Source organism: Cucurbita pepo, chromosome LG05 (assembly GCF_002806865.2).
Source record: "Cucurbita pepo subsp. pepo cultivar mu-cu-16 chromosome LG05, ASM280686v2, whole genome shotgun sequence".
Lineage (NCBI taxonomy): Eukaryota > Viridiplantae > Streptophyta > Magnoliopsida > Cucurbitales > Cucurbitaceae > Cucurbita > Cucurbita pepo.
The window spans coordinates 3,232,580-3,256,396 of NC_036642.1; the positions used below are offsets into that span (position 1 = coordinate 3,232,580).

The window sequence follows — 23,817 nt, forward strand, 5'->3', positions numbered from 1 at the left end:
TTTTAGAATATTTGTAATATATTCTAAAGAATTTTTATTATAATGATAGTTTTAAAACAATTGTAATATATTTTAATCAATTTTTATTTAATGATAGTTTTAAATTCATATATAATTTATAATTTATAAATATAAGTAAGAATTTATTTAGTTATTTATAATTTAGCCTTAATTTAAATTCATATATAATTTATAATTTATAAATATAAATTAAAAATAGCCACAAATGAAGAGAGAGGGACCCGATGGTAAATAAGTGTAAATTTAAAAAAAAAAAAAAAAAAAAAAAAAAGCTGAACGAATATGCACAATTTTTTAGCTTAATTTAGATAAATATCTGAGTCACGGTTATAATGATTTTTCATTTAATATTTATAATTTAGCTTAATTTAAACTCAAAATATCTAGAGACGGCGAGAGAGGGGTAGGAATGGTAAATAACTGCTCTGGTTCTGTACAAAATTGTAAATTCAAACACAAGCTGATGATAATCATGTCAGCTTTTTGCTGCAAGAGTTTGGAATTGATTTTAGTTCTTACGGCTTGTTTGATATCACTAATCTACGTTTTACTTAATTAACTCCTCGTTTTCAGTTCTGATCGCGGCAATACATGTTCAATTAATAACTCCACTCCAAAAGTCCCCTTGTTTTCCATCCAATTTCTCCCAAATTCGATCAGTATTTTATTAATGGAGAATGTCAAAGCCTTAACAACTCCCATAATTCATGAGACAGAGACGGAAGGAATGTATACCCATTTCAGAAAAATCCGTAATAAGTAGCATTAATGGCGTAGGACCCAATTTGCAGCCACTAAATTCCGTATTAAGTGAAGTTTATTAAGAGCTTGATAAGGATCCGCCGACTAAGATCAACCGAGGATTTCGTATTTTTGGTCCGAGCCAATTCAAAAGCTCCGCCACACACACACGCACAGTGGAACCAGGTTTTCTGCTCCCAAGAGGTGGTCCAAATCAAAGGGACCGTCCCCTTTTCATTAACTTTGATTTGGGTTTCTCTGAAATGGGTAAAAGGGATAATGGTCGATCATGTTAGGAGAAGATGCTTTGTCCTCTTCCAATAATCGCTCTGCCTAATAAGTCCAGTGGTTGAGCAGGTGAGGGCGAGCTTCTCTGTCTGTCTTCTGCTTCTCTTTTCTTCAGAATTTGGCCTTTGAGTAATCTCAGAGGTCGTTAATTTTTCCCTCAAGCGGCTACTACATAACCCTCTCATCCTTATCTTCACTATCTGTATGTTTTTTTTTTCTCATCTTCTTTGTTTTTTCTCATAGATTTCTCTCAATTCTTTTCTCTATTCATCTCCTGCTGTACATACCTATTTCTAACTCGATTCATTCACACATTGCTTTCCTTTGATTATTCTTTTGTTCTTTTCTACTTACAAAACTTCCCTTGATTTCCCTTGTTTATATTTGCTTCTTTGAGGATCTTGAGCTCGATTTGGAGATTTGCATCGGATCTTGAGTTTCTGGTACTGGGATTTGTGTTTCTTTAGCTTCTTTGATGAATTTGTGAGATTTAAGGAACTGGGTCGACTTTAGTTTATCTTGATTTTCATGTTTGGTTGTTCTAATCATTAGTTTATCCTTTTTTTTGGAACAATCTTCTTAGATTTTAGTTGCTGCAAAATAAACTAATCCCTTTTGTTTCTTTTCTCTTTAGGAACGATTTTTGTATCATTTTGCTATACATTTGAACCTGCATAAGCTTAAGGAGTGCTGCACACTTGTGGTTGTTGTGTTTAAGGTGAGTAGATATTTAGCAATAACTAGGAATCGATAGCTGCTCGGTTATTTCGACCGATGCGTCGTTGCTTAGCTAGTTTGATTGGAACTGTTGTCAAGAGTACATGTTTTGTCCATTTGTTTACTCCTCAAGTGACTTAGTTCGTTTAAGTAATATTGAATACTTATGTTTGATATCCATTTGTTTAGAGGGAGGTTTAGAAGGATTTACAGCCATGAGAAGATCGGGCGTAAACCAACCGAAAGTGAAGCGTCTTGTTGGAAAATATGAAATCGGTCGAACGATTGGGGAGGGTACATTTGCAAAAGTGAAAATAGCCAAAAATTCTGAAAATGGGGAACATGTAGCAATAAAGATCCTTGACAAGGAGAAAGTTCTGAAGCACAAGATGGCTGAACAGGTTCTCTTATATTGTTCTAAATTGCTTTGTTTTTTCTCTTAATGTCATTCACCAAATGCTTATATGATGATTATATCAAGCTTTCGTTGATAAAAATGAATGAATATACGAGGCTATACCATCGAAAAGAGCTCGTGCGCTAGCTACAACCGACCCCAATCCAAAAGAATTGTAATCAACTCTCAAATCTCGTCCTCGGTTGTCTCTGCCTTTAAAAGTCATTTTGTTTGTTTCAAGTCAAATACGCCACGTAATGGTGAAAAGGCAAGCTTGCTACAAAACTTGTTGCCGTTTGAGTTAATCTAAAAGCTCACCCGTGAGAGAGAAACTGATATCTGCTTTAGTTTTTTTGGCTGAGTTGTAGTTTAACAATGGCTTCTCTGAATCAGTGAGTCCTCTGTGTGTTGAGTGGCCTTCATATTATGAACTTCCTTTCTTCTTGATCTTCGTTTTCAACATCTTCTACGACCGCCCCAACCCCACCTTCTCCCAACAAAAGGAAGAACCCATGTCCGATAAGGGAAAAAGAGGGTCGAAAAATAAGAAAGGCGGCATGGGACTGATTCTTTATCATTCTTTTAGATATTGGAAGTTCTTTGAGTTGAGAGAAAAGTTAAGGATTCTTTCTAATGCTTTTTACAGATCAAGCGGGAAATAGCGACAATGAAACTAATAAAGCATCCACATGTCGTCCAATTGTTCGAGGTACTTCTCTTTCTCTCTCTAAAATGCTATGTTTAGAGGTAGTTTTTGCAATTCGAAAGTGTTATTGGAAAATGGAGAGCGCTCGATTTTCTTCTGTGGCCATTTTCTTAAAATGATTCTCAGAAGTGCTCTCAGCAGTTATCTGATACATATTCTTGTGTGAAGCTATTTTTCCTAACAGTTCTCTTGATTTTCAGGTTATGGGGAGCAAAACAAAGATATTCATTGTTTTGGAGTTCGTTACCGGAGGCGAACTTTTTGATAAAATTGTGAGTATTATTCCATTTCTTAGGAATATCCGTTCTAACTTCTCTCTATTAAGTTATGAGTACTCGTTTTAAGTGTTTCAAGGCCCCGATCCAAGATGGTAGAAACTGTAACTAGGAAAAGAGACGGGTCAGGGAGGAAAAAGACAAGAAACGCAAATAGAAAGACCCAAATTCACCATTCTTTGGACCTTGGTATATTGTTAACTTTTTATATTTAAATGAAATATTAAACCTTCTTCTACTAATATTGAAGGTAAATCATGGACGGATGACCGAAAGTGAGGCACGGAGATATTTCCAGCAACTTATAAACGCGGTTGATTATTGTCATAGCAGAGGTGTTTACCATAGGGATCTTAAGGTATCATGCCACTAAGTTCTTGAAATCGAGTATGAAAAATGTTGAATAATCTATGAGTTTATTACCATGATGGTTCTTGTTTGCAGCCTGAAAATCTATTGTTAGATGCCAAAGGAAATCTTAAAGTGTCTGATTTTGGATTGAGTGCACTGTCACAACAAGTTAAGGTAAGATGCGTTTCAACATTCCATTTTTCTTTTGGTTTAAATTTGATCTTCTTTCCTGCTGTTTAGTGTGTTGGTCTGGAAATCGAACATTGAAAACATGTCGGGGTGATGGAATGTGAGATCCTACATCGGTTGGAGAGGGGAACGAAGCATTCCTTATAAGGGTGTGGAAACCTCTCCCTAACAAACGCATTTTAAAACCGTTAGGCTGACGGCGATACGTAATGGGCCAAAGCGAACAGTATCTGCTAGCGGTGGGCCAGGGCTGTTACAAATGGCATCAGAGCCAGACACGGGTAGTGTACCAGCGAAGACGCTGGGCCCCCAAGGGGATGGATTGTGAGATCCCACATCGGTTGGAGAGGGGAACGAAGCATTCCTCATAAGGGTGTGGAAACCTCTTCCTAATTGACGCATTTTAAAAATGTGAGGTTGACGGTGATATATAACGGGCCAAAGCGGATAATATCTGCTAGCGGTGGGCTTGAGTTTTACAAATGGTATCAAAGTCAGACACGAGCGGTGTGTCAGCGAGGACGCTGACCCCCAAGGGGGTGGATTGTGAGTTCTCACATTGGTTGAAGAGGGGAACAAACATTCAGCTAGCGGTGGGCTTGCACCATCGTAGCCTCTATAATTCTTCTTAGCCGTTTAGGAATTTATATATAACAATGGAACTTCTTGTATCAAATGACAAAATAAGAAGAACTCCGACCGGTGGGCTTGCATGTCACATATCATTATTCCCCTCCCCTTTTGTAATCTATGACAAAATAAGAACTCCGACCGGTGTGCTATTGAGGCGTCTTTGGTGCTCTAAAAACTCTTTAATTCTTCTCCTAAAACGTTTAATTGGCAGGACGATGGCCTGCTTCACACTACTTGTGGAACTCCTAACTATGTTGCTCCTGAGGTATCGATGCTTCGTAAACGTCTTATATCTTTACGCATTCATAACTACAAGTGTTGTAATGAACGTTTCGTTATTTAGGTCCTTAACGATAGAGGCTATGATGGAGCGACTGCAGACTTATGGTCATGTGGAGTCATACTCTTTGTACTGCTTGCAGGTTACTTGCCTTTTGATGATTCTAATATCATAAACCTTTATAAAAAGGTGAGCATTTTTTTACCTCGTTTTTTTCTTTTTCTTTTTCGCCATTCGATTCTACTTCTCTTTGCATTCTTCAGCATTCACTTCGATTCTTTGCAGATCTCGGCCGCTGAATTTACTTGTCCTCCATGGCTTTCTTTAGATGCCATGAAATTGATCGCTCGAATTTTGGATCCGAACCCAATGACTGTAAGTACTATGCTTCAAGTGTCGACTACTATGTTTCTGGATTACACGTCTGATTTTCTTCTATTGCAGCGCATCACCGTACCAGAAATTTTGGAAGATGAATGGTTTAAGAAAGATTATAAGCCCCCGGTTTTCGAGGAGCCTAAGATTGCAAACTTAGATGATGTAGAAGCAGTCTTCAAAGATTCAGAAGTATGTCAAATTTTATTTCGTTATGAGTATTATAACATCGTTCATGGTTTCTCATTATCGACGAATTCTTTTCCAGGAGCACCATGTGACAGAGAAGAAGGAAGAACAACCTGTAGCCATGAACGCGTTCGAGTTAATTTCAATGTCGAAGGGGCTCAACCTGGAAAATTTGTTTGGTACAGAACAGGTTTGCATTTTGCCAAGCATGAACATTGAGTATTGTTTGCCTCAGTTACTACTGTTGTATCCCATCTTAAATTGATTGTGAGCTTATTTTTTGCCCAGTACGTTTCAAGAACCGACGCTATTTTATATACTAATATGCTTGTAACAGCTCAAGCCCACCGCTAGCAGATATTGTCCTCGTTGGGTTTTTTGTTTCGGGCTTTCCCTCAAAGTTTTTAAAACGCATCTATTAGGGAGAGGTTTCCACACCCTTATAAAGAATGCTTTGTTCTCCTTCCGAACCGATGTGGGATCTCACAATCCACCCCCCTTCGGGCCCAGCGTTCTCGCTGGCACTCGTTCTTTTGGGATCCCCAATCCACCCCCTTTAGGGCCCGGTGTCCTTGCTGGCACACTGCCTCGTGTCCACCCCCTTTGGAGCTCAGCCTCCTCGCTTGCACATCGCCCGTATCTGTCTCTAATACCATTTGTAACAACCCAAGCCCACCGCTAACAGATATTGTCCTCTCTGGGCTTTCCTTTTCGGGCTTACTCTCAAGGTTTTTAAAACACGTCTACTAGGGAGAGGTTTCCACACCCTTATAAAGAATGCTTCGTTCTCCTTCCCAACTAATGTGGGATCTCACAATGCCCGAAGGTTTATTATATACCCTTTTAGGGGGAGAGGGCCAGGCAATTGAAAATTACAATAGTAGGATAGCGATGATCACTCAAGAATTGCTTCAAGCTGCTAACTGTGCTTGATCTTCTTGGATGAGGCCTTCCCATCTTGATCCACCCATGGTGAAAGATGTTAGCTGAAGGAGGAATAAATGGAAGAAAACTCTCGACCGTGCCATCGAGAGATATCCATTTTCCTTAGGACGGGGAACCCTCGACCCCATTTCACCCTGTGAACATCTCTAGTGCCATCGTGAAAATTTTATGGCGTATTTCTTATATTTATGTATCTTTTCTTGCTGGGAAAAAGCCTTTAAAGCAAATAATGCTGCAAGTTTCTGTTTCACTTGGAGCTCTCAACTGGGTCATGTTTTTATATACATTTTTGTATTATTAGCTATGGATTTGTGCATTTTCACCTTGATGAATTGGATTATCTTGTTGTTGGTGCAGGAATTCAAGAGAGAAACCAGGTTCACCTCTAAATGCTCAGCTAATGAAATTGTAAATAAGATTGAAGAAGCTGCCAAACCTCTTGGTTTTGATGTGCAGAAGAAAAATTACAAGGTGAGCTAAGAGAACAAACGCAGTTTTCGAAAATCAAATGGTTATCAAATGGATTCTTAGTTTTGGGTGATCAATACCTTATAATAAGAACGATCGTGTTGTTTCTCTGACAGATGAGACTCGAAAATGTGAAAGCGGGTCGGAAGGGAAACCTTAATGTTGCCACAGAGGTATTAAAATGATGAAGCATTGTGTTCTTGAGAGAGAATTTGCGTTAATCTAATACCTTTTTTTTGTTTCTCATTCTTGAACAGATTTTGCAAGTGGCACCTTCTGTTCATGTGGTTGAGATGCGAAAAGCCAAGGGGGACACTTTAGAGTTTCACAAGGTACTTCCTTTACTAGTATGAAAATCGCTCTTCGCTCTTCGCTCTTCGCTCTTCGCTCTTCGCTCTTCGTTCTTCGTTCTTCGTTCTTCGTTCTTCGCTCTTCGCTCTTCGCTCTTCGCTCTTCGCTCATCGTTCTTCGTTCTTAGTTCTTCGTTCTTAGTTCTTCGTTCTTCGTTCTTAGTTCTTTGCCCATATATGATATACATGATAGGTTTAGGATCATAATTTACCCAACTCGAGCTATACACGTGTCCTTTCTTTAAACTATATGGTTATGTATTATCTTTGCAGTTCTACAAAAACCTCTCCACTTCTCTAGAGGATGTTGTTTGGAAGACTGAGGAAGACATGCCAGCAAAAAAGTGAAACTTGGCACGGTTCGAGGTTCGAAATGTGAAGAACGAAATATTGTAAATGCTTCATGACTGTTGTTTGACTCGTGTGTTCGATCGATTGTTTTCCGTTTTATTGTAGGAAAGCATGGAAAGCTCCCAAGAATGAGTTACGATGATGTTTTTTATGTTACATTTGAAACTTCAGTTCTTAGTGATAGTAAGAAATATTTGCCATTCTTTTAGTTATGATACTTCTTCATTCGTGTATTAAAACGTCAACTATTCTAAATAGTTGAACATGTCAATGAATGTTCGGTTTTTTACCTTAAAAAAATAACGTCAAGTCGCGTGAAATCTCACATCGATTGGAGAGGGGAACGAAACATTTTCTTATAATTATGTGGAAATCTCTCCCTAACATGAGGCTAAAGGTGATACGTAACGGATCAAAGTGAACAATATTCGCTAGCGGTGGGTTTGGACGGATATACGTAACGGATCAGAGTCAAGCATCGAGTGTGTATGTTAGCAAGGACGTTAGACCTTCAAGGGTGCGTCAGTGAGGACGTTAAACCTTCAAGGGTGCGTCAGTGAGGACGTTAAACCTTCAAGGGTGCGTCAGTGAGGACGTTAGACCTTCAAGGGTGGTGTCAATGAGGACGTTGGACCTTCAAGGGTGGTGTCAGCAGGGGCGTTGGACCTTCAAGGGGTGGCGTTTTAAGATCGTGAGGCCAAGGGTCGAAGGAAGAGCAAAAACTTCGAGAAATGTAAGTACCGAGCAAAAACTTCGAGAAATGTAAGTATGAAATGAATGAATAAAGAGCGTTTGGAAGTTTGATTAATTTATTATGGGTATGGCTTTGATTGAGTCAATAATTATTCTGTTGCGCCTAAGATGATTGGGAAAGTCAATTTATGTTTAAAATAAGTTTGTTAGTCAATTGGATATTTTTTTAAAAAACCTATTTTTAAAATCATACGTTGAAAGTTCAAATATTAAAGCAAATTATATTATTTATTTAGCCTAATCTCATGGATTTTGTATTTATTTAAAATTTGAAAAGTCAATTTATTAGTTTTTTTTTTTACAATTTTTTAAATAAGGATTATATTGAAGAAAAAAAAATTATATTTAAAAAAAAAACAAAAAAAACAAACTAGTGCAGTAAATCCACCTCGATCCTCAAGAAAATAAATGAGAAATTTTGCTGGAATAAAGACGAGTTTAGTCCTTACAGAGGTTATAACCTCTATAAAGGCTCTGAAAGCATTTAAAAATGTTTAATAAATATTTAATTTTTTTTAATCTAAACAAACTCTATGTTTTATTTATTAGATATAAATTTAAGTTTTTTAAATTTTAAAAGTTTATAATTTATATATGAAATTTAATTTTTTTTTAAGGATATTTAAATTATGCTGCGAAGAACAATTCAGCATGATAGTATGAAAAGGATTGATAAGGACGGGAGAGTGAGAGTAAAAGGGAGAAGATGGTGGCGTGAGTGGACCGCAGCCACTAGGGTTTGAAATTTCAACGCAGTTTTTTTGATTCCATTGAAGAAGAAAATGGGGGCAAGGATAAAAATGGCGGTGGTTATCACGATGGGCCGTCTCTTAGGGTTTTTTTGTTTATTTATTTATTATCAATTTATGATTCAGGTTGAAAAATGGAGTTTCTGGGTTTGAGTAATTCAAACGTTGAATTCGTTCGTTGACTGATATCCAAAGAAAGAAAGCTGGACGAAAGAGAGCGGTTGACGATGGAGCACTCTCATCTTCTTTTCCATGGTGTATTTATGGTGTCTGTTGACCTTCCTCCCGCTTGCCTCCTTCCTGCTGCTTCCCAATTCTTTTCCATTTATTCATTCTCTTCCGTGTATCCACCATGGGAATCTGCTGCGCAAAACCTGCCAAGCTCGCTCATGCATCTTCAACCAATATTTCTGGTGAGCTTTCTCATTTAGATCTTGTCTTCTTCTTTTTAATCGTTGTTTTTTTCGGAAGCTCTTCGCGATCAATGGATCGTTGTGTTTATCGTGATTTAGTTTACGAACTATTAGCTTGAGATAGAAACGATTATTATGAATTGGCAAAACAATGTGAATGGAAGCGATTCTATATCGCAACTACGTTCGTCAATATGTTGAGCATTGTGTTATTTCGATGTGAAAGCCAAGGCGTAAATGTTTACCCTGGGGCTGCAATTTTTAGCGGAATTAATTGTCTGTCTTTAGTTTGGATTTCATCAATTGTTCTATTTTTCTGGCAGCAAGGGATAACTTAAATAGCAAGTCAAACGTTGGATCAACTGATTCTAATCAGAAAACTCTGAGTCTTACCTCTAGTACGTCTGTAATCAAACCGAAATTCGATGTATCGGGCGCCTGCGCTCTCAAGTCTTTTAGCTTCATTGATCTCAGGAATGCCACCAAGAACTTCCGCAGTGAAAGTCTACTTGGTGAGGGAGGATTTGGATGCGTCTTCAAAGGGTGGATCGATGAACACTCATATCTTCCTACCAAACCCGGAACTGGAATTGTAGTGGCTGTCAAGAAACTCAAGCGAGGGAGCCTTCAAGGCTACAAGGAGTGGCTTGTACGTAAATAATGAACCCTGTCATTGTTCATAATCTGTTTTCCAACTGGTTCACCTTTAACGTTGTTTGAATCTTGACATTTCAGGCGGAAGTGAACTATCTGGGCCAGCTCCGCCATGATAATCTTGTCAGGCTTATTGGGTATTGCTCAGAATCCGATGACCGACTTCTAGTTTACGAGTATATGCCGAAGGGAAGCCTGGAAAACCATTTGTTTAGAAGTTAGTATGCAACCCCTTCGCTACCTTTGTTCTTTATTCATCAACTTTCTTCTCTTGCTTAAGTTTAATGCTCTTTCCCTACTTCTATGAATATCTGGATTAGTGTTCTTTCCCCCTCCAATTTGTATAGCTTAAGAAATCTAGCATACTAAAAATTAGAAATGGTATAAGAAGTTTAATATAAATCTGCATGTCGATCACTTGAAAGGAAGCTAGTTTTCGAGAATGGACACATTTAAAAATTAGCATAGGTTTTCGGAAATTGATGTTTTCGAGAATGGACACATTGAAAGGAAGCTAGTTTTTACAAATCTGAACTTTCGATTTCAATTCTCTTTAAATTTAATGTTCAAATTTGTAACCAAAGAAAACAGTTACTTTGGTTGATGTTAGAAATGGTGACTCTCTCTCTCTCTCTTCATTGAGTCTTCCTGGCAGGTTTACTTTTGAGGGAGTCAGAATGATGGTTGTTTAATAATGCCTTCAGTCTCTACTCTGTTCCTCTTGACTTTGATTTTTTTCTTTGGAGAAGGACAGACATTTGCATGATGATCACTTTAAAAAAGTTTCATGTGTTGTTGCAGTATTGTTTCCCTGGGAATTTGTAATGATACTCACCATTCTCTGTCTTTACAGAAGGTGTTGCACCGATTTCTTGGCGTGTTCGAATGAATATTGCAGTTGATGTGGCACGGGGATTATCATTCTTACACAGTTGTGAACCTAATGTTATATACCGTGATTTGAAGGCGTCCAACATTCTGCTTGATTCAGTGAGTAATTTTGTCTCATCAAGGGAAAGAAAATCCCCTCTGAAGATACTCATTTCTCTCTGTTTCTTTCTTTTAAGGAATTCAATGCCAAACTCTCAGATTTTGGCTTAGCAAGGGAGGGTCCTACGGGAGACAAGACTCATGTTTCAACCCGGGTTATGGGAACACGAGGCTACGCTGCCCCAGAATATGTAGCAACAGGTTGGTCATATTTCATTTAATCTTGTAATGTTTCTAGATTGAAATAAAATTTTGGAATTTGAAAAAGTAACAAATCTGTTTCGTTCCTCTGGATGGTTGAATTTATTGTTCTTTCTTAGCAAGATTTGGTGTATTGAACTTAAGATTAAGAGGAAGAAAAAGAAACCAAGAAACACGACGATGGAAGATGTTCTATACTACATTATGACCATCCAAAGTTTAAGACGTTTGAAATTTGGCCACATTGGCAAATGCATCTTTTTTTTACCCTATATAGAACAAAGATATTCTTGTATAGGAAATAGTACATTTTGTGATTGGTTTGACTGACTGCAACAGGTCACTTGACCCCGAAGAGTGACGTATACAGCTTTGGCGTCGTTTTGCTAGAACTTCTCTCAGGCAAACGTGCATTGGACCAAGAGAAAGTAGGGAGAGTGGAAGAGACCCTAGTGGATTGGGGGAAACCCCTCCTAAGCGACAGTAAACGAATGTTGAGGATAATGGACACGAGGATGGGCGGTCAGTACTCGAGAAAAGAAGCTCAAGCTGCAGCCTCGCTTGCGCTGAATTGTCTCCACACAGATCCTAAAAACAGGCCATCAATGGTTGATGTTCTGGAGGAATTAGAACGACTACTGAGCTCAAAGGATGTTCTAAGGACTCCGGACAGCCGTGCCATCAGACGCACTCCGCCTGCTAGATCTCGATAGTAAAGTAATAATGGCTTACTCGAACTGTGTTTGATTTTTTATTTGGAAGTTGCCTCCCAACAAACGCACTTCACCCAATACAAGAAGTGCGGTGTACAAGTTTTGTGGATATTTCCATGTAGAATATATATATCCCCAACCAAATGTTACAGAAACAATCAAGTCCTTTTTCCATCCACTCTTTTTAACTCCATTTTTAAAAATACTTATGATTAAAAATAAAAATAAAAACATTTAGAATTTCGTTTCAATATTACCTCCCACTTTAACCCTACACCCTTAACTCCGTTGTTTCTCAGTAGCTCAATTAATAGCAAAGTGATTGGTTACTTACGGGTACGGGATTAAATTTTTATTACTACTCTTGACCTTTAATTGTAGTTTTTACTCTTTTCTAAATCATTTTGTTTCCCGTGATATTTTATGTTTGTATTGTAATTTGATCGACGATACTCCAACATTCTTACGCTATTAATTTTAAGATAGAAGTGGTAGATTGATTATCGAGAAGCTATTTTTTATCTTTATAATTTGACGATTTAAGCATTTGGGTAGCTAAATTTTAAACGAACTAACGTATAAATTGATCCAACGAACCAATAATTTAGGTTTCCAAATCCATCCCAACTACTATTTAGTTTCTTTTTCTCTCCCTTTTTTGGCATTAAAATTTTTAATTTTTGTTTAAAATAAAACACTTTTAAAAGTATTTTTGAAACATTTTATTCAGTTTTATTTATTTATTTATTTTTTATTATTATTATTATTATTATTTTGGCAATTATCCTCCCACCATGTAAAAGCGGCTATCCAGCGCTAGGCTTCACTTCCCGGAGAGTCTTTGAAAATTTTCCCGCACAAACTCTTCTCTTCTATGAGTTTGGCTGAAATTCCCTTACAGAATCAACCTTGTCTGAATCTTTGAAGTATTAGTTGACCTTGAATTAGGGTTCAGAATGCGGGAGCTGAGTTGGAGACATCACACTCTCATTCAAGCGCTTCTCGCTCGCGGCCCACTCAGAGAGGATCACTTCCATTTGCTGTTTACGCGGATCACTGAAAAGAGTCCAGGTTTTAATTTCTTTCTCCTTCCCCAGTTTGGTATTCAAGTTGGGAAGTAATGATTTAACGGTATGGAGACCTGCTCGATTTTTTTCTAACAAATGATCGAGGATGTCTTTCTTAGATCATCTGTAAAAGATGCGTTTGAGTTCTTATAAATTCATGTTCAAAGATTACCGAATATTTGCAATAGAATGGTTTCTGAGTATAATATGGAACCACATATTGGAAGAAATTGCATCTGGGTTCATATCCGTATACGTTTTGGAAATGTGTATTCTTATATCTTTCCTTAATCATTAGCATAAACGATTGAAAAGGAAGAGTGTTTTTAATTGATAAATTGGCCGACGGTTGAAAACTAAGATCTGTTCGATGTTTATTTTGGTGCAGATAATGACCGGCAGCTTTTTAATAATTACCTCCTGACGATGAACAAAGCACTTTCTTTTGCTCAATTTGAGTTGCGAGGCTGCAGAAACCAATATGATGGTCGTGTTTACTATGGCTTGGTCAATAATGTATCCGATGAACAATCCAAGCTAGGAACAAAGTATTCAGTTCCACAGATTGCCTTTTATAAAGCCATTGTGAGTTATCAACTATGGGAAGTATTGGCGTTCTTCAATAAACTGACCATTCTGCCAATTTGCTTAGCAATTAACTATGGGAACTTAGTGTTTACAATATATGCATCTTTTGTTTTATTGTCGTAGTATTTCTTATAAACAAAAAATTGCTATGTCAGGTTGAAGCAATTGCACAAGATCCATCTGCTCAAGGTGGAATATCCAACATTGCTGCTCTTCATCTGCAGTTGGAAAATCAGGTTCCTCTTGCTTGTATATGACCAATATTACCGTTTTGAGTCTATTATTGTCAAAGTCAGCTGCATATTTAACTAAGGTTGGCATCTTTGGTCTTTTGCCTCGTAAATAAGACTAATTCCAGTCACCGTTTATATAGCGTACTGTGGACAAGAACTCTTTGGAATGAGTTTGTGAGATCCCACATCGTCTAGAGAGAGGAACGAGTGTCAGTGAGGACGTTGGGTCTTGAACGGGGTGGATTGTGAGATCCAACATCGGTTGTAAAGGGGAACAAAACATTCTTTATAAGGGTGTGGAAACCTTTCCCTAGCAGACGTGTTTTAAAATCCTTGAGGGAAAGCCCAAAAAGGAAAAGTCAAAAAAGACAATACCTGCTAGAGGTGGGATTGGGCTGTTAGAGGGTTCTACAAGAGTATCATTTGATCTTTAGCTTATATCATTTATAGAAAGGTACACTAGTTCTTAAATTATGATTTGATACGAGTCACATTCTTCTTGAATTTAAATATTGCCAATGGAGTGCCAAGAGTTTTCTACATGGTAAAGGCTCGTAACTTATCGATCAAAATTGGATAATGGGACTGTTAGTCCGACAGTGGCATGAATGCCTTTAGAAAATATTGATACATTCACTTCTTTGTGGCCACTTCAATTAAATTTGCCTAGGAGTCACTCTCAAGTTTGTTATTTTCACTTCTTTCTTTTCCAATACCTGAATTTTTATAATTGTTAAATTTGAGACTAAGAATTTAAGGCCACACTTAAACTCTACACAATTTTGTTGCAATGCTTCTGATTTGCCCCCATTGTGGGTAAAATTGAGAACTGACAAAATCTTCCAGCTCCTCGTATTACTCTCTTTGTAGGTCTTTTCTGCTTTTTACCATATCTAAGAATCCTATTGTATAATATTCGTATCATTGTTTAACTGTTACTATTTTATCACTACCAGCTGGGGGATGCAGGGTCCCAGTCCCATGTCATACCACCTGCTTTCAAGAATTTCTCAATATCTCTCAAGGAAAAAACAATCGCCGAGCTTGCTCAGGATCAGTGGCTTAATTGCACCCCTGATGGCTTTGTAAATTTGGGTGTCAGATCATTTCTTGATTTGCGAAGTTGGTTCCGCACTAATGACATACCTTCATGTGAAGTGTGCAATGAAGCTGGAGTGAAGGTTCTCTTCTTTTATGCCATTTTTGTGATTTACTAAGTCAATTCTCATTTTATCTCAATTTTTTGCATTGCATTATTTTCCCCTATGCCCACACTGATAGGAGAAGCTGAACATTTGATGAAAAGGATTTTATGTTGACAGTGCAATTGGTCTGGATTTCAACATGATCCAAACTCCGTATCGTTTTTACTCTAAAGAACCTTAACAAACCTTATTTCCTTGATGATTTATATGTTTGCTGGACTTGTTATTCACAGGCAGAGTTGTGTAGTAATGAAGGCTGCACTGTTCGTGTACATCGGTATTGCCTTAAGAAAATGTTATCCAATAAAAAGGTTATATGATGTGGTACCTTCCTAATTTAATCTTTTGATCTGCAAGATCTCTTGTTCCTAACAGTTCTTTAATGGACTATTATTTAGAGTAAAAGGGCTTGCCCAAGTTGTGGCACTCAATGGCGATCTACAGCACCCAATGTGGAGTTCAAGGAGGAAGAGGATGAGCCAGATGCGCGCATTCAAGGCCAGTCATCATCACATAAGAGGAAGAAAACCAGATTAAACAGAGATATTGATTCAGGACCAAATGGAGACAGTGTGGCTGCAGCACAAGCTTCCCAACCTCCTCCAGATACAAGAAGAATAACACGAAGTACTGCACACCAGCGGTAGGCGCTTGAAATGAGGTACGGTTATTTTGATATAGTTTCATGGATCCTAGTCCAGGAGTTGTGAAGTGTGCTGCAACTGCACCTTTTGATGTATTGTGTCAAAATTATCATCATATTCATATTTAATTGAATTTGTTGTTTTCTCGTACACAGAATTGGAATGTAAAGTGCATTACACAGCGTAAGCCAAAAGTAAGTTTCTTTTTTTTTTCTTTTCTTTTCTTTCTTTTAATCTCTTGTAAACTATAGCAGTATTCTCCATTCTTGTCGTCCACACATGCAACGAGCTGTTCCATTGTAATGATTTTTTTTTCTTTTTGTACCTAGGATATTTTGATTGTATTGAGAGTATAAATAGGTTCAATATCCTTTAAATATCCCAAATTGCAGTAACAGGCTTGACCTGCTACCAAACCTACCGCTAAAAGATATTGTCATCTTTGGGTTTTCCCATTTAAGGTTCCGCTCAAGTTTTTAAAATGCGTCTGCTAGGGAGAGTTTTTCACACCCTTATAAAGAATGTTTCGTTTCCCTCTCCAACCGATGAGGGATCTAACACCTTATTTATTTATTTTATTGTGAATGAGTGTCCGAGCCAACTTGTGTCACTGTAGAATCACAAAAAACTGTTTTGACTTTACTACATTTGGTTATTACAGAAACACGTTAGATCTAAATTTTAAGTATGTGAGTACCATTGAACTTGTTAACTCAGAAATGGTTAACTGTAGCCTCTTTATTTAACAGGTATTATGCTTTTCGGTGGTGTTATGATGAACAGTTAAACATGTATGATGGGTCTGGATTGTGTAAAAAGGTATGCAGCTCAATGCTGAAAATTTGACCGTTCATCATATTTACTATGTTTAGATTTAAGGATAAATATATCCACTCTAGAGGAGTCATAATTAAGCTGTTTAAATAGTGAGAACAAATTAGAGCACTCTGGAGAAGTCATAATAGCAGTGACATGAGATAAAAGTGGCGTCTTTGAACTGTTGTGAATAGAATCGATTATGAAACTTTAGATGGTGGGAAAGTGAAGCAATGAAAAGAATATGGCTACATGTTTTGTCTTTTTTATATAATTAGATTATCTGAATTCATTACAAAAATGTCCCTTTATGAAGCTGACTTGGCTGTGAAAGGAGAGTTTGATCTAATTAGCATCTCGTGAATAACCTTCAATCATTCCAACTAAGCTGCAGTAGGTTCCTGGTCTTTAAAGGAAGAACACATGTTACTGTAACAGTCGAAGTCTACTGCTAGTCGATATTGTATTTTTTGGACTTTTTCTTTCAGGCTTCCCCTCAAGAATTTCAAAACGCGTCTGCTAGGGAGAGGTTTCCACACACTTATAAATAATGTTTCTTTGTCCTCCCAACCGATGTGGGATCTTACAATCCATTGGGTTATGCTAATTTTTATTCTTTTTAGTTCAACAATACGTTAGGTGAAGGATTTAAACCTTTACTCTCTTGGTCGATGATACATGTTTTATATCAGTTGAATTTTATTCTTATTAGTGGGCTATGCTCACTAGAGAACGACGACTAGAACGACGAAACATCTGATGGGACGTGAGTGGATGCTTTGATGTCCTAAGGGCACACATGGCCTAAGCTTCTCAGCATTGTGGTTTGTGTCATTTGTACGACCTCTGTTTTTAAGCTTTTACCTTGTTTAAACAAGAACAGAATCCAAAGTAAAGTCTCAATTCAAAAGGTATAACCATTTTGCCATTTATTATCTGTTCTATTATTATAAAGTATGAGTAAATATTCGTCCTTCTCCTGTACTATAATCAAAATCAACACACATACGACCATTTTTTTTTTAAATTTATCATGGATCTTATATAAAATATATATTATAAATAAATAATATCGTATTACATTACATAGTTAATATATATATATATATAGTAGTTGAAAAAAGAAAAATCAGTTTTCTTTCGAAGAAAAATTTAGATATTTGTATAAATAGAGTTATTCTTTAAAGATAAAATAGACACGAAGCCAAAAAATTAAAATCGAAGGACTAAACTTATAATTTATAATTTAATTAAATAGATAGACCTATTATCATTTTATTTCTAAAATTAATATTTGAAATAATATATATATATATATAAAAGAAAAGGTCAACCATAAATAGATATTTAAATGTCAAAGTTTAGAAGTGTCACGTTATTAAATTCATAACAAAAATAGGTCAATTATAATAAGTTAAAATAAAATGTGTGGGTCTTTGTCAAAAAAGAAAAAAGAAAAAAAAAAGTGAGAATAATCTTTTTATTAAAAAAAAAAAAAAAAAAAAAAAAAAAAAAAAAAAAAAAAAAAAAAAAAAAANAAGCTGGAAAAGTTACTGAATAGCTTGAGGAGCGTGGATGGTACGCGGCAATGGATCTGAGAAAAGGCGGGGCCTTTTGGCTAAGTGGGACGAAAGAGGGCTCCACTCTTCAGCACCCACTTCCGGAATTTGTATGTGTGCGTTGTTATGTGGCTCGCTCTTGCATGGGCGCCAATGGGCCGCGCTTTCTTCCCATTCTTCACTCTCTCTTGCCGTTTTTGTTTGTACTTTTTTCACTCTCTTTCCTCTCTGTAAAAACCCCATTTCTGTAACACACGAATTTCTCTTCCCCTTCTCTCTCTGAAACGAATGATTCTACCATGTGGGTCTTCTCTAAAATCTCACCCTTTTCTTTGTTCCTCTTCTTGATGGCCTTCGTCGACTCTGGTATGCTTTCTTCTGCAAATTCTTTTGTTTTCACTTTTCTGCTCTGTAATTTCTTGCTTTTTTCCTCTTTTACGCACCCACTTTTCCCTTTTCGTTTCGTATAATTCCGACTCCGTTTTAGAATTTGGATCGGTTCTTGCTTTTCTGTCTTATTTCACGATTCCAGTGAGCTTTCGATTGTTCATGGTCCTGAATCTTATCTATTCCCCTTGTTTGCGTCTCCTTTCTGGTTTATCTCGGAAATTAGTCGGCTGTCCATTGCTCCGAGTCTTTGAATTTGACATGTTCTTCTGTAAGTTCTGTTGATTCTCTGGATTTTTGTAGACTGGATTGAATTTTGTTATATACGGAGTTGAATCCTTTGTTTTCAGGGGAAGCTCAGTTCTGGTTTAGTTAAATCCTTCTCTAAATCTTCGTGGAGATTCATCTCTTCACTTGATTTTCCCCCTTTTAGGGTTCATATCTTTAGTTCGCTACTTTTTAGTCCTTATTGGCTCTCCTTTCTGTTCAATTCTTTCTCTGTGTTCTTTATGTTCTTGTTCGAATTCTTATCCATAGATGGTTCTCCAAAGAACATCACTGTATCTGTAGAATTAACCATATGTTTTCAGATCCTTATGCTTGCTCCTTGTATTTCAGTTGTTCTGTTCTTCCCCATTTCTGATTTTTTTTTTCAAAAAAAATTCAATCCAGAACTCTCATCTTATCCAATGATTTGTGCACACTCTATGATACAATTATGAACATGTTGTTTGAAAATCAGTAGTACTTGTCAATATTTGTTTAGAAATTTCAGGAGAGTTTGAATCTTGGGCAGTTATATTTTGTATGCTGTTTCATGGTTTCTTACTATGTTATGCTTAAATTTGATATTCAGGATGAGTATTCTATCCAAATTCTGTATTAGGAGGGATATCAAGCTGTAAGGTTTACGGATATGGGAGCCTCGAGTTCTAAAGTAGAGGAAGATAAGGCCCTACGACTATGTCGTATAAGGAAGAAATTTGTTAAGCAAGCCCTTCATGGAAGGTGCTCTCTTGCGACGGCCCATGCTGAATACATTCAATCATTAAGATGTACAGGGACTGCTCTCAAAATATTTGTACATCCTGAAGGCCCAGTAGAATCGCCCCTATACACTTCGACTAATGCAACTCCGGAGCCCCTTGCCTTTGCCGAGAAGTCTATGTCCCAATTCTCGTTTTCCTCTCCATCCTTCTCGCAGCGTGTGGATATCGGTAACTTTTCTCCGTCACCGTCTCCTCCTACTTCGAGTCGGTTTCAGGCTAATCATATGCAATTCAGGGGTAGTTTTTCTAACAGAGTTGAAGAAAAATTGCCCACACCTGTTATTGGAACTGTAACCTCCTCAGACGTTCGACCAAGTGACGCACCTCAAACACGGTCATTTGAAGGTTCTTCTGCACCTCAGGATGGAACTTGGGATTACTTTTTTCCTTCAAATAATCATGAATTTTCCTTCCAAGATGGGAATGGTATGAATAATGGAGGGTTTGAGTTTGAGAATACGGGTGGTTTGAAACACTTTAAGGAAGAGGATGCAAATTCCGAGTATAGAGAAAGAGAAGAGAAGGGTACGTTACATGTAGGGGAGGAATCTCAACTCTCGGAGGACGAGTTTGACGAACCTTCTTCGGAAACTCTGGTGCGAAGTTTTGAAAATTTTAACAGGGTACACAATGATGGAGCAGTGAATACCTCTCCTACTATGCATACTGCGAAAAGTGTAGCTTCGGAGCCCGAGTTAGTGAACCAAGGGAAGAACCACTCTCCTGGTTTATCACCTTTAAGAACCACGTCTTCGGTAGTTCCATTTACATCTGTTTTCGGTAAAGCTACGGCAAAGGAAGACGGTATTGAGAATACAGCTGTTCCTAAGGACTTATTTTCAAGCATGAAGGAAATAGAAAGTCTCTTTACAAAAGCTTCTGAATCTGGCAAAGAAGTTCCAAGAATGCTTGAAGCTAATAAGTTGCACATACGGCCAATTTTTCCCGGGAAAGAAAGTAATTTCTTACTCTCTCTCTCTCTCTCTCTCTCCTTCTGTGTGTGTGCATATTATACTCGAGCTTTGCGCTTAAGGTGAACTAAGATTTAGTTGTAATTTCGTAATTGATAATACGATCTACCCTGTACAAGATATCGGGGATTTAGCTAATGCCTAATGACACGATGATGCCTCATAATTTGGCATGGTTCTTTCATTATTTCAAAGTTGCAGTAAGATTATTTGGAATAATTGTGTAGTGATCAGCTAGACAGTCCATCTCTGGTATTGTAAATGTTTTTTTTAAGGATCTAGATGTTTGAAAGGTTTGTCTCGTAAATATCCTGTTGAAATGTTTTAACTCGATTGATTTTCTCCTTGTGCAGACCAACCATTATCATCAAGATTCTTGAAGTCCTGCTTTTCATGTGGAGATGACCCAAGCGTTGTTCGTGAAGGTATAGGCACCGTTGTTTTCGTCTTCATAATCTATAAATTCTGTCGGTTTATGAAGTTTTTATAGCTCTTCGGTTGATGTGGGTGATCCAGACTCTCCTTATTAGTTATACTCATGAGGTGACATAAATTGCCAGTGTTTGTTTGTTGAAATGTCTGAATTCCCGATGTCGATGACTTCCAAACATTATTCGATGTCTATAACCAGCAGTTCTTATGTCTTAGGTTGTTTTCTTGTTGAGTGAGCTTATGAACATGATCTTGTTCCCACTCAAACTTCATTGAGATGCATGTTTACTTGGTTGACATTTTTTACAAGCCCACATCTGACATTATTGAATCGATAAGCTGTGACCTCTGTATGTATTGGATAATCGATGTAGGCGATATCCTACCCGTCTTCACATAGCTATTCACTATGATAGCTTCATTAATCAATGGTCGTTCTTTGTGTTACCGCAGAGCCGGTTCAAACTGCAACAAAGTACTTGACTTGGCATAGGACGGCTTCGTCACGCTCCTCTTCATCCAGGAATCCTTTGGGAGGAAACTCAAAAGAGGATGTCGAGGACCACTCCAGCAACTTATTCGGGAATTTCTGCATGAACTCGGGCAGTCATGCGTCAACCTTGGATCGGCTATATGCATGGGAAAAGAAGCTCCATGATGAAGTCAAGGTTCTGCAGAACTTTAGTTTTGATATAGTTTCATGAATCCCTGATCTTGATTTAATAATTTCTGATTTGGTTGTGTTCTGTTCATAACAGGCTAATGAGATGGTCAGGAAAGAGTATGACCTTAAGTGTAAAATGCTACGACATTTAGAATCGAAGGAAGTCGGTCAGCCAAAGATTGATAAAACACGAGCTGTTATCAAGGATCTACATTCCAGAATCAGGGTCGGACTCCATAGAATAGATTCTATATCGAAGAAGATTGAAGAACTGCGAGACAACGAGCTCCATCCACAACTCGAGGAGTTGATTGAAGGGTGAGTTCCTTTTTTCCTGCCATCATTCTTGGTTGGTCTGCTACATATTCAATTTAGAATATGCAAATTTCTTGTTTTCATTACGTAAATATTTGCGTTCGGACAACGACAGGTTAAGTCGGATGTGGGAAGTGATGTTCGATTGCCACAAGCATCAGCTACAAATCATCAAAGCAGTGTCGTACCATGGCAAAATGAAAATCTCAATGCAGTCCGAGACACAGAGGCACAATACCATATATCTCGAAACCGAACTCGCATCGCTATCATCAAGTTTTACGAAGTGGATTGCAGCACAGAAGTCGTATCTGCAATCGATAAACGAATGGCTTCTCACATGTGTCTCTATACCTCAAAAATCATCCAGAGGAAAGAAGAGACCACAGCCCCCATCCATAAGGAATTATGGACCTCCCCCTATATACGTCACGTGCGGTGTCTGGTTGGAGAAGAGTAAAGATTTGCCTACGAAGGACGTCGTAGATTCGATAAAGGACTTGGCAGCCGAAACTGCCCGTTTTTTGCCACATCAAGAGAGAAACCAGGTGAAGGGGAAAGGAGCGAAACATCTTTCAATCTTAACAACCTTCAAGGCCGACAATGACAGTGAATCAATGAACAATAATTTGTTACAAGACGACGAAGCGTCGAGGAGCTTGGTATCTGGGTTTGATAATTTCGGAGCAAGTTTGGTCAAGTTTTTCGAAAATTTGAATAACTTTGCAGAGTGTTCTGTGAAAATGTACGGAGATCTTGGGAATACCATCAAAGATGCTAAGAATAGGTACGAACAAGGGAAATTCTAGAAACTCGAAAAAGAGCGATGCAAAAAGATGAGTTCCACGACGATCTTTGTTGATGAGGATTGGAAAAATGCAATGCTTTAGAGGCGAGTCGCGACAGGATTTATATATGAGGAACATAATAAAAGAAATTGAATGGTAAGGTGTTGTTTTTATGTTGCTGAAATTGAAGCAGAAAATAAAGGAGGAGCTCAGCACATATATTAAGATAGAGGAGAGGTGAATTGATGTTGGAAGGTGTAATTATATCACTATTTTACATTACCCATCAAAATAAGAGTCATTCATCATTATTATTATTATTATTATTATTATTATTATTATTATGAAAATTTTAATTTTTGAAAAGATAATTGGTAGCAACTATATCATAATAAAATTTATTATTTAATTAATGAATATATAATTATTTTAAAATGTGGTGTAGTAGTAATGTGAAATATCTTCCACGTTTCTTGTTCGCACGTAGGGAGCATGTCTAAACTGCCCATCATCTAATATATTTTATAATATATAGAATATTTGTTCAAATAAATTATATTTTATTAGAGATGGTTTCTTTATTTTTTAATATATATTTTAGTTTCTTTTTTCAATTGGGTGTCAATTAATAAAAATATTTCTTTCAGTTAATTCTATTTTTAAATATTTTATTTCTTACACTTAATCTTCAAAATATATATATTTCAACTTTAAAAAACTAAAAAATATCTTTTAAATTTGGTGAAAATAAATTCAAAAATATTACATAAAGTTTTTTAATAGTATTAATAAAACTATGAAAAATTTTAAAAGCTATTTTTCAAACCCTTTTAATATATATTCAAAAAAAAAAAGTTTTAAGGATATATTTTTTAAAAAAGTTAAATTTAAAAGTATTATTGAAATTTTGAAAAATTGAATGATGTTTTGGGGACGAATAATATTTTTTTAATTTAGTAAAAAAAAAATCAATTAAATCCTTGGAGTTGCCAGATGTAAATCGATTATTTTAATGAAAATTTTCAATTATTAGTAAACCATATAACAATGAATAATTCATATGAAATAATTAAATTTTCGAGAAATTATTATATTTATTTCATCCAATTAAAACATTTGTTCTTTTAATTCAATGAATGAAGTATATTTAACATTACATCAACATTTTGTCAATTAACTTGAACATTTAACTCAAAATAATATTAAAAAAAAAATAACGTAACATTAATTAAAATAAAACATTCTTTTAAAAATTTATTGCATTTTAATCCTTTCAAAGGCAGGTCTTAAAATTAGCTAAGTTAAAAAAAAATTAAATAAGATTATAAAATTAAAATTAAAAAAAAAAAA

At 36.7% G+C, this 23,817-nt stretch overlaps 4 protein-coding genes across 15 annotated transcripts; all 4 read left to right on the top strand.

Annotated features, from left to right (window-relative positions):
• The first annotated feature begins 918 nt into the window (after positions 1-918).
• On the top strand, positions 919-7,509 carry LOC111795151 (CBL-interacting serine/threonine-protein kinase 3). Of its 7 annotated transcripts, none has more exons than XM_023677420.1 (16): positions 1,126-1,252; positions 1,448-1,493; positions 1,685-1,768; positions 1,957-2,168; positions 2,811-2,873; positions 3,071-3,142; positions 3,396-3,503; positions 3,590-3,670; positions 4,530-4,583; positions 4,662-4,973; positions 5,043-5,165; positions 5,242-5,352; positions 6,465-6,578; positions 6,692-6,748; positions 6,833-6,907; positions 7,199-7,509. In XM_023677420.1, the coding sequence occupies exons 4-16, from the start codon at positions 1,983-1,985 to the stop codon at positions 7,271-7,273; spliced, it is 1,431 nt and encodes a 476-aa protein (XP_023533188.1). In that variant the 5' UTR covers positions 1,126-1,252; positions 1,448-1,493; positions 1,685-1,768; positions 1,957-1,982; the 3' UTR covers positions 7,274-7,509. The 7 variants fall into 7 exon arrangements, with proteins under 7 accessions (XP_023533190.1, XP_023533188.1, XP_023533189.1 ...); XM_023677424.1 differs by lacking the exon at positions 1,126-1,252 and having other exon boundaries at positions 1,259-1,493; positions 7,199-7,291; positions 7,382-7,509; XM_023677425.1 differs by lacking the exon at positions 1,126-1,252 and having other exon boundaries at positions 1,259-1,493; positions 4,662-4,787; positions 4,884-4,973.
• A 1,191-nt stretch (positions 7,510-8,700) lies between these two features.
• LOC111795153 (probable serine/threonine-protein kinase PBL3) lies at positions 8,701-11,927 on the top strand. 3 transcript variants are annotated; one of them, XM_023677428.1, is made up of 6 exons: positions 8,701-9,191; positions 9,666-9,840; positions 9,927-10,062; positions 10,699-10,835; positions 10,913-11,036; positions 11,376-11,927. In XM_023677428.1, the coding sequence occupies exons 1-6, from the start codon at positions 9,031-9,033 to the stop codon at positions 11,747-11,749; spliced, it is 1,107 nt and encodes a 368-aa protein (XP_023533196.1). In that variant the 5' UTR covers positions 8,701-9,030; the 3' UTR covers positions 11,750-11,927. The 3 variants fall into 3 exon arrangements, with proteins under 3 accessions (XP_023533196.1, XP_023533194.1, XP_023533195.1); XM_023677426.1 differs by having other exon boundaries at positions 8,994-9,191; positions 9,515-9,840; XM_023677427.1 differs by having other exon boundaries at positions 8,994-9,191; positions 9,515-9,840; positions 10,702-10,835.
• Positions 11,928-12,544: 617 nt separating this feature from the next.
• On the top strand, positions 12,545-17,267 carry LOC111795154 (non-structural maintenance of chromosomes element 1 homolog). 3 transcript variants are annotated; one of them, XR_002815163.1, is made up of 9 exons: positions 12,545-12,820; positions 13,205-13,401; positions 13,560-13,640; positions 14,594-14,818; positions 15,076-15,153; positions 15,241-15,503; positions 15,642-15,680; positions 16,236-16,305; positions 16,995-17,267. XR_002815163.1 is itself a non-coding variant. In XM_023677430.1 (7 exons), exons 1-6 carry the CDS (start codon positions 12,706-12,708, stop codon positions 15,487-15,489), a joined length of 945 nt encoding a protein of 314 aa, XP_023533198.1. In that variant the 5' UTR covers positions 12,545-12,705; the 3' UTR covers positions 15,490-15,503; positions 15,642-15,865. The 3 variants fall into 3 exon arrangements, 1 of the variants encoding a protein (XP_023533198.1); XR_002815162.1 differs by lacking the exon at positions 16,995-17,267 and having other exon boundaries at positions 16,236-16,632; XM_023677430.1 differs by lacking the exons at positions 16,236-16,305; positions 16,995-17,267 and having other exon boundaries at positions 15,642-15,865.
• Positions 17,268-18,014: 747 nt separating this feature from the next.
• Positions 18,015-22,784, top strand: LOC111795272 (nitrate regulatory gene2 protein-like). Of its 2 annotated transcripts, none has more exons than XM_023677583.1 (6): positions 18,015-18,227; positions 19,105-20,254; positions 20,622-20,693; positions 21,154-21,368; positions 21,459-21,682; positions 21,795-22,784. In XM_023677583.1, exons 2-6 carry the CDS (start codon positions 19,165-19,167, stop codon positions 22,486-22,488), a joined length of 2,295 nt encoding a protein of 764 aa, XP_023533351.1. In that variant the 5' UTR covers positions 18,015-18,227; positions 19,105-19,164; the 3' UTR covers positions 22,489-22,784. The 2 variants fall into 2 exon arrangements, with proteins under 2 accessions (XP_023533351.1, XP_023533352.1); XM_023677584.1 differs by lacking the exon at positions 18,015-18,227 and adding an exon at positions 18,251-18,519.
• The last annotated feature ends 1,033 nt before the right edge of the window (positions 22,785-23,817 follow it).

Coding starts and splice junctions, on each gene's coding strand:
- LOC111795151 (XM_023677422.1), top strand. CDS start 1,983: ATGAGAAGATCGGGCGTAAACCAACCGAAAGTGAAGCGTCTTGTTGGA. Junction 4,974..5,042: donor TGGATCCGAACCCAATGACT/GTAAGTACTATG, acceptor CTTCTATTGCAG/CGCATCACCGTACCAGAAAT. Junction 5,166..5,241: donor CAGTCTTCAAAGATTCAGAA/GTATGTCAAATT, acceptor ATTCTTTTCCAG/GAGCACCATGTGACAGAGAA.
- LOC111795153 (XM_023677426.1), top strand. CDS start 9,131: ATGGGAATCTGCTGCGCAAAACCTGCCAAGCTCGCTCATGCATCTTCA. Junction 9,192..9,514: donor ATCTTCAACCAATATTTCTG/GTGAGCTTTCTC, acceptor TTTTTCTGGCAG/CAAGGGATAACTTAAATAGC. Junction 10,063..10,698: donor GGAAAACCATTTGTTTAGAA/GTTAGTATGCAA, acceptor CTGTCTTTACAG/AAGGTGTTGCACCGATTTCT.
- LOC111795154 (XM_023677430.1), top strand. CDS start 12,706: ATGCGGGAGCTGAGTTGGAGACATCACACTCTCATTCAAGCGCTTCTC. Junction 12,821..13,204: donor GATCACTGAAAAGAGTCCAG/GTTTTAATTTCT, acceptor ATTTTGGTGCAG/ATAATGACCGGCAGCTTTTT. Junction 13,402..13,559: donor TTGCCTTTTATAAAGCCATT/GTGAGTTATCAA, acceptor TTGCTATGTCAG/GTTGAAGCAATTGCACAAGA.
- LOC111795272 (XM_023677583.1), top strand. CDS start 19,165: ATGGGAGCCTCGAGTTCTAAAGTAGAGGAAGATAAGGCCCTACGACTA. Junction 20,255..20,621: donor AATTTTTCCCGGGAAAGAAA/GTAATTTCTTAC, acceptor CTCCTTGTGCAG/ACCAACCATTATCATCAAGA. Junction 21,369..21,458: donor AGCTCCATGATGAAGTCAAG/GTTCTGCAGAAC, acceptor TGTTCATAACAG/GCTAATGAGATGGTCAGGAA.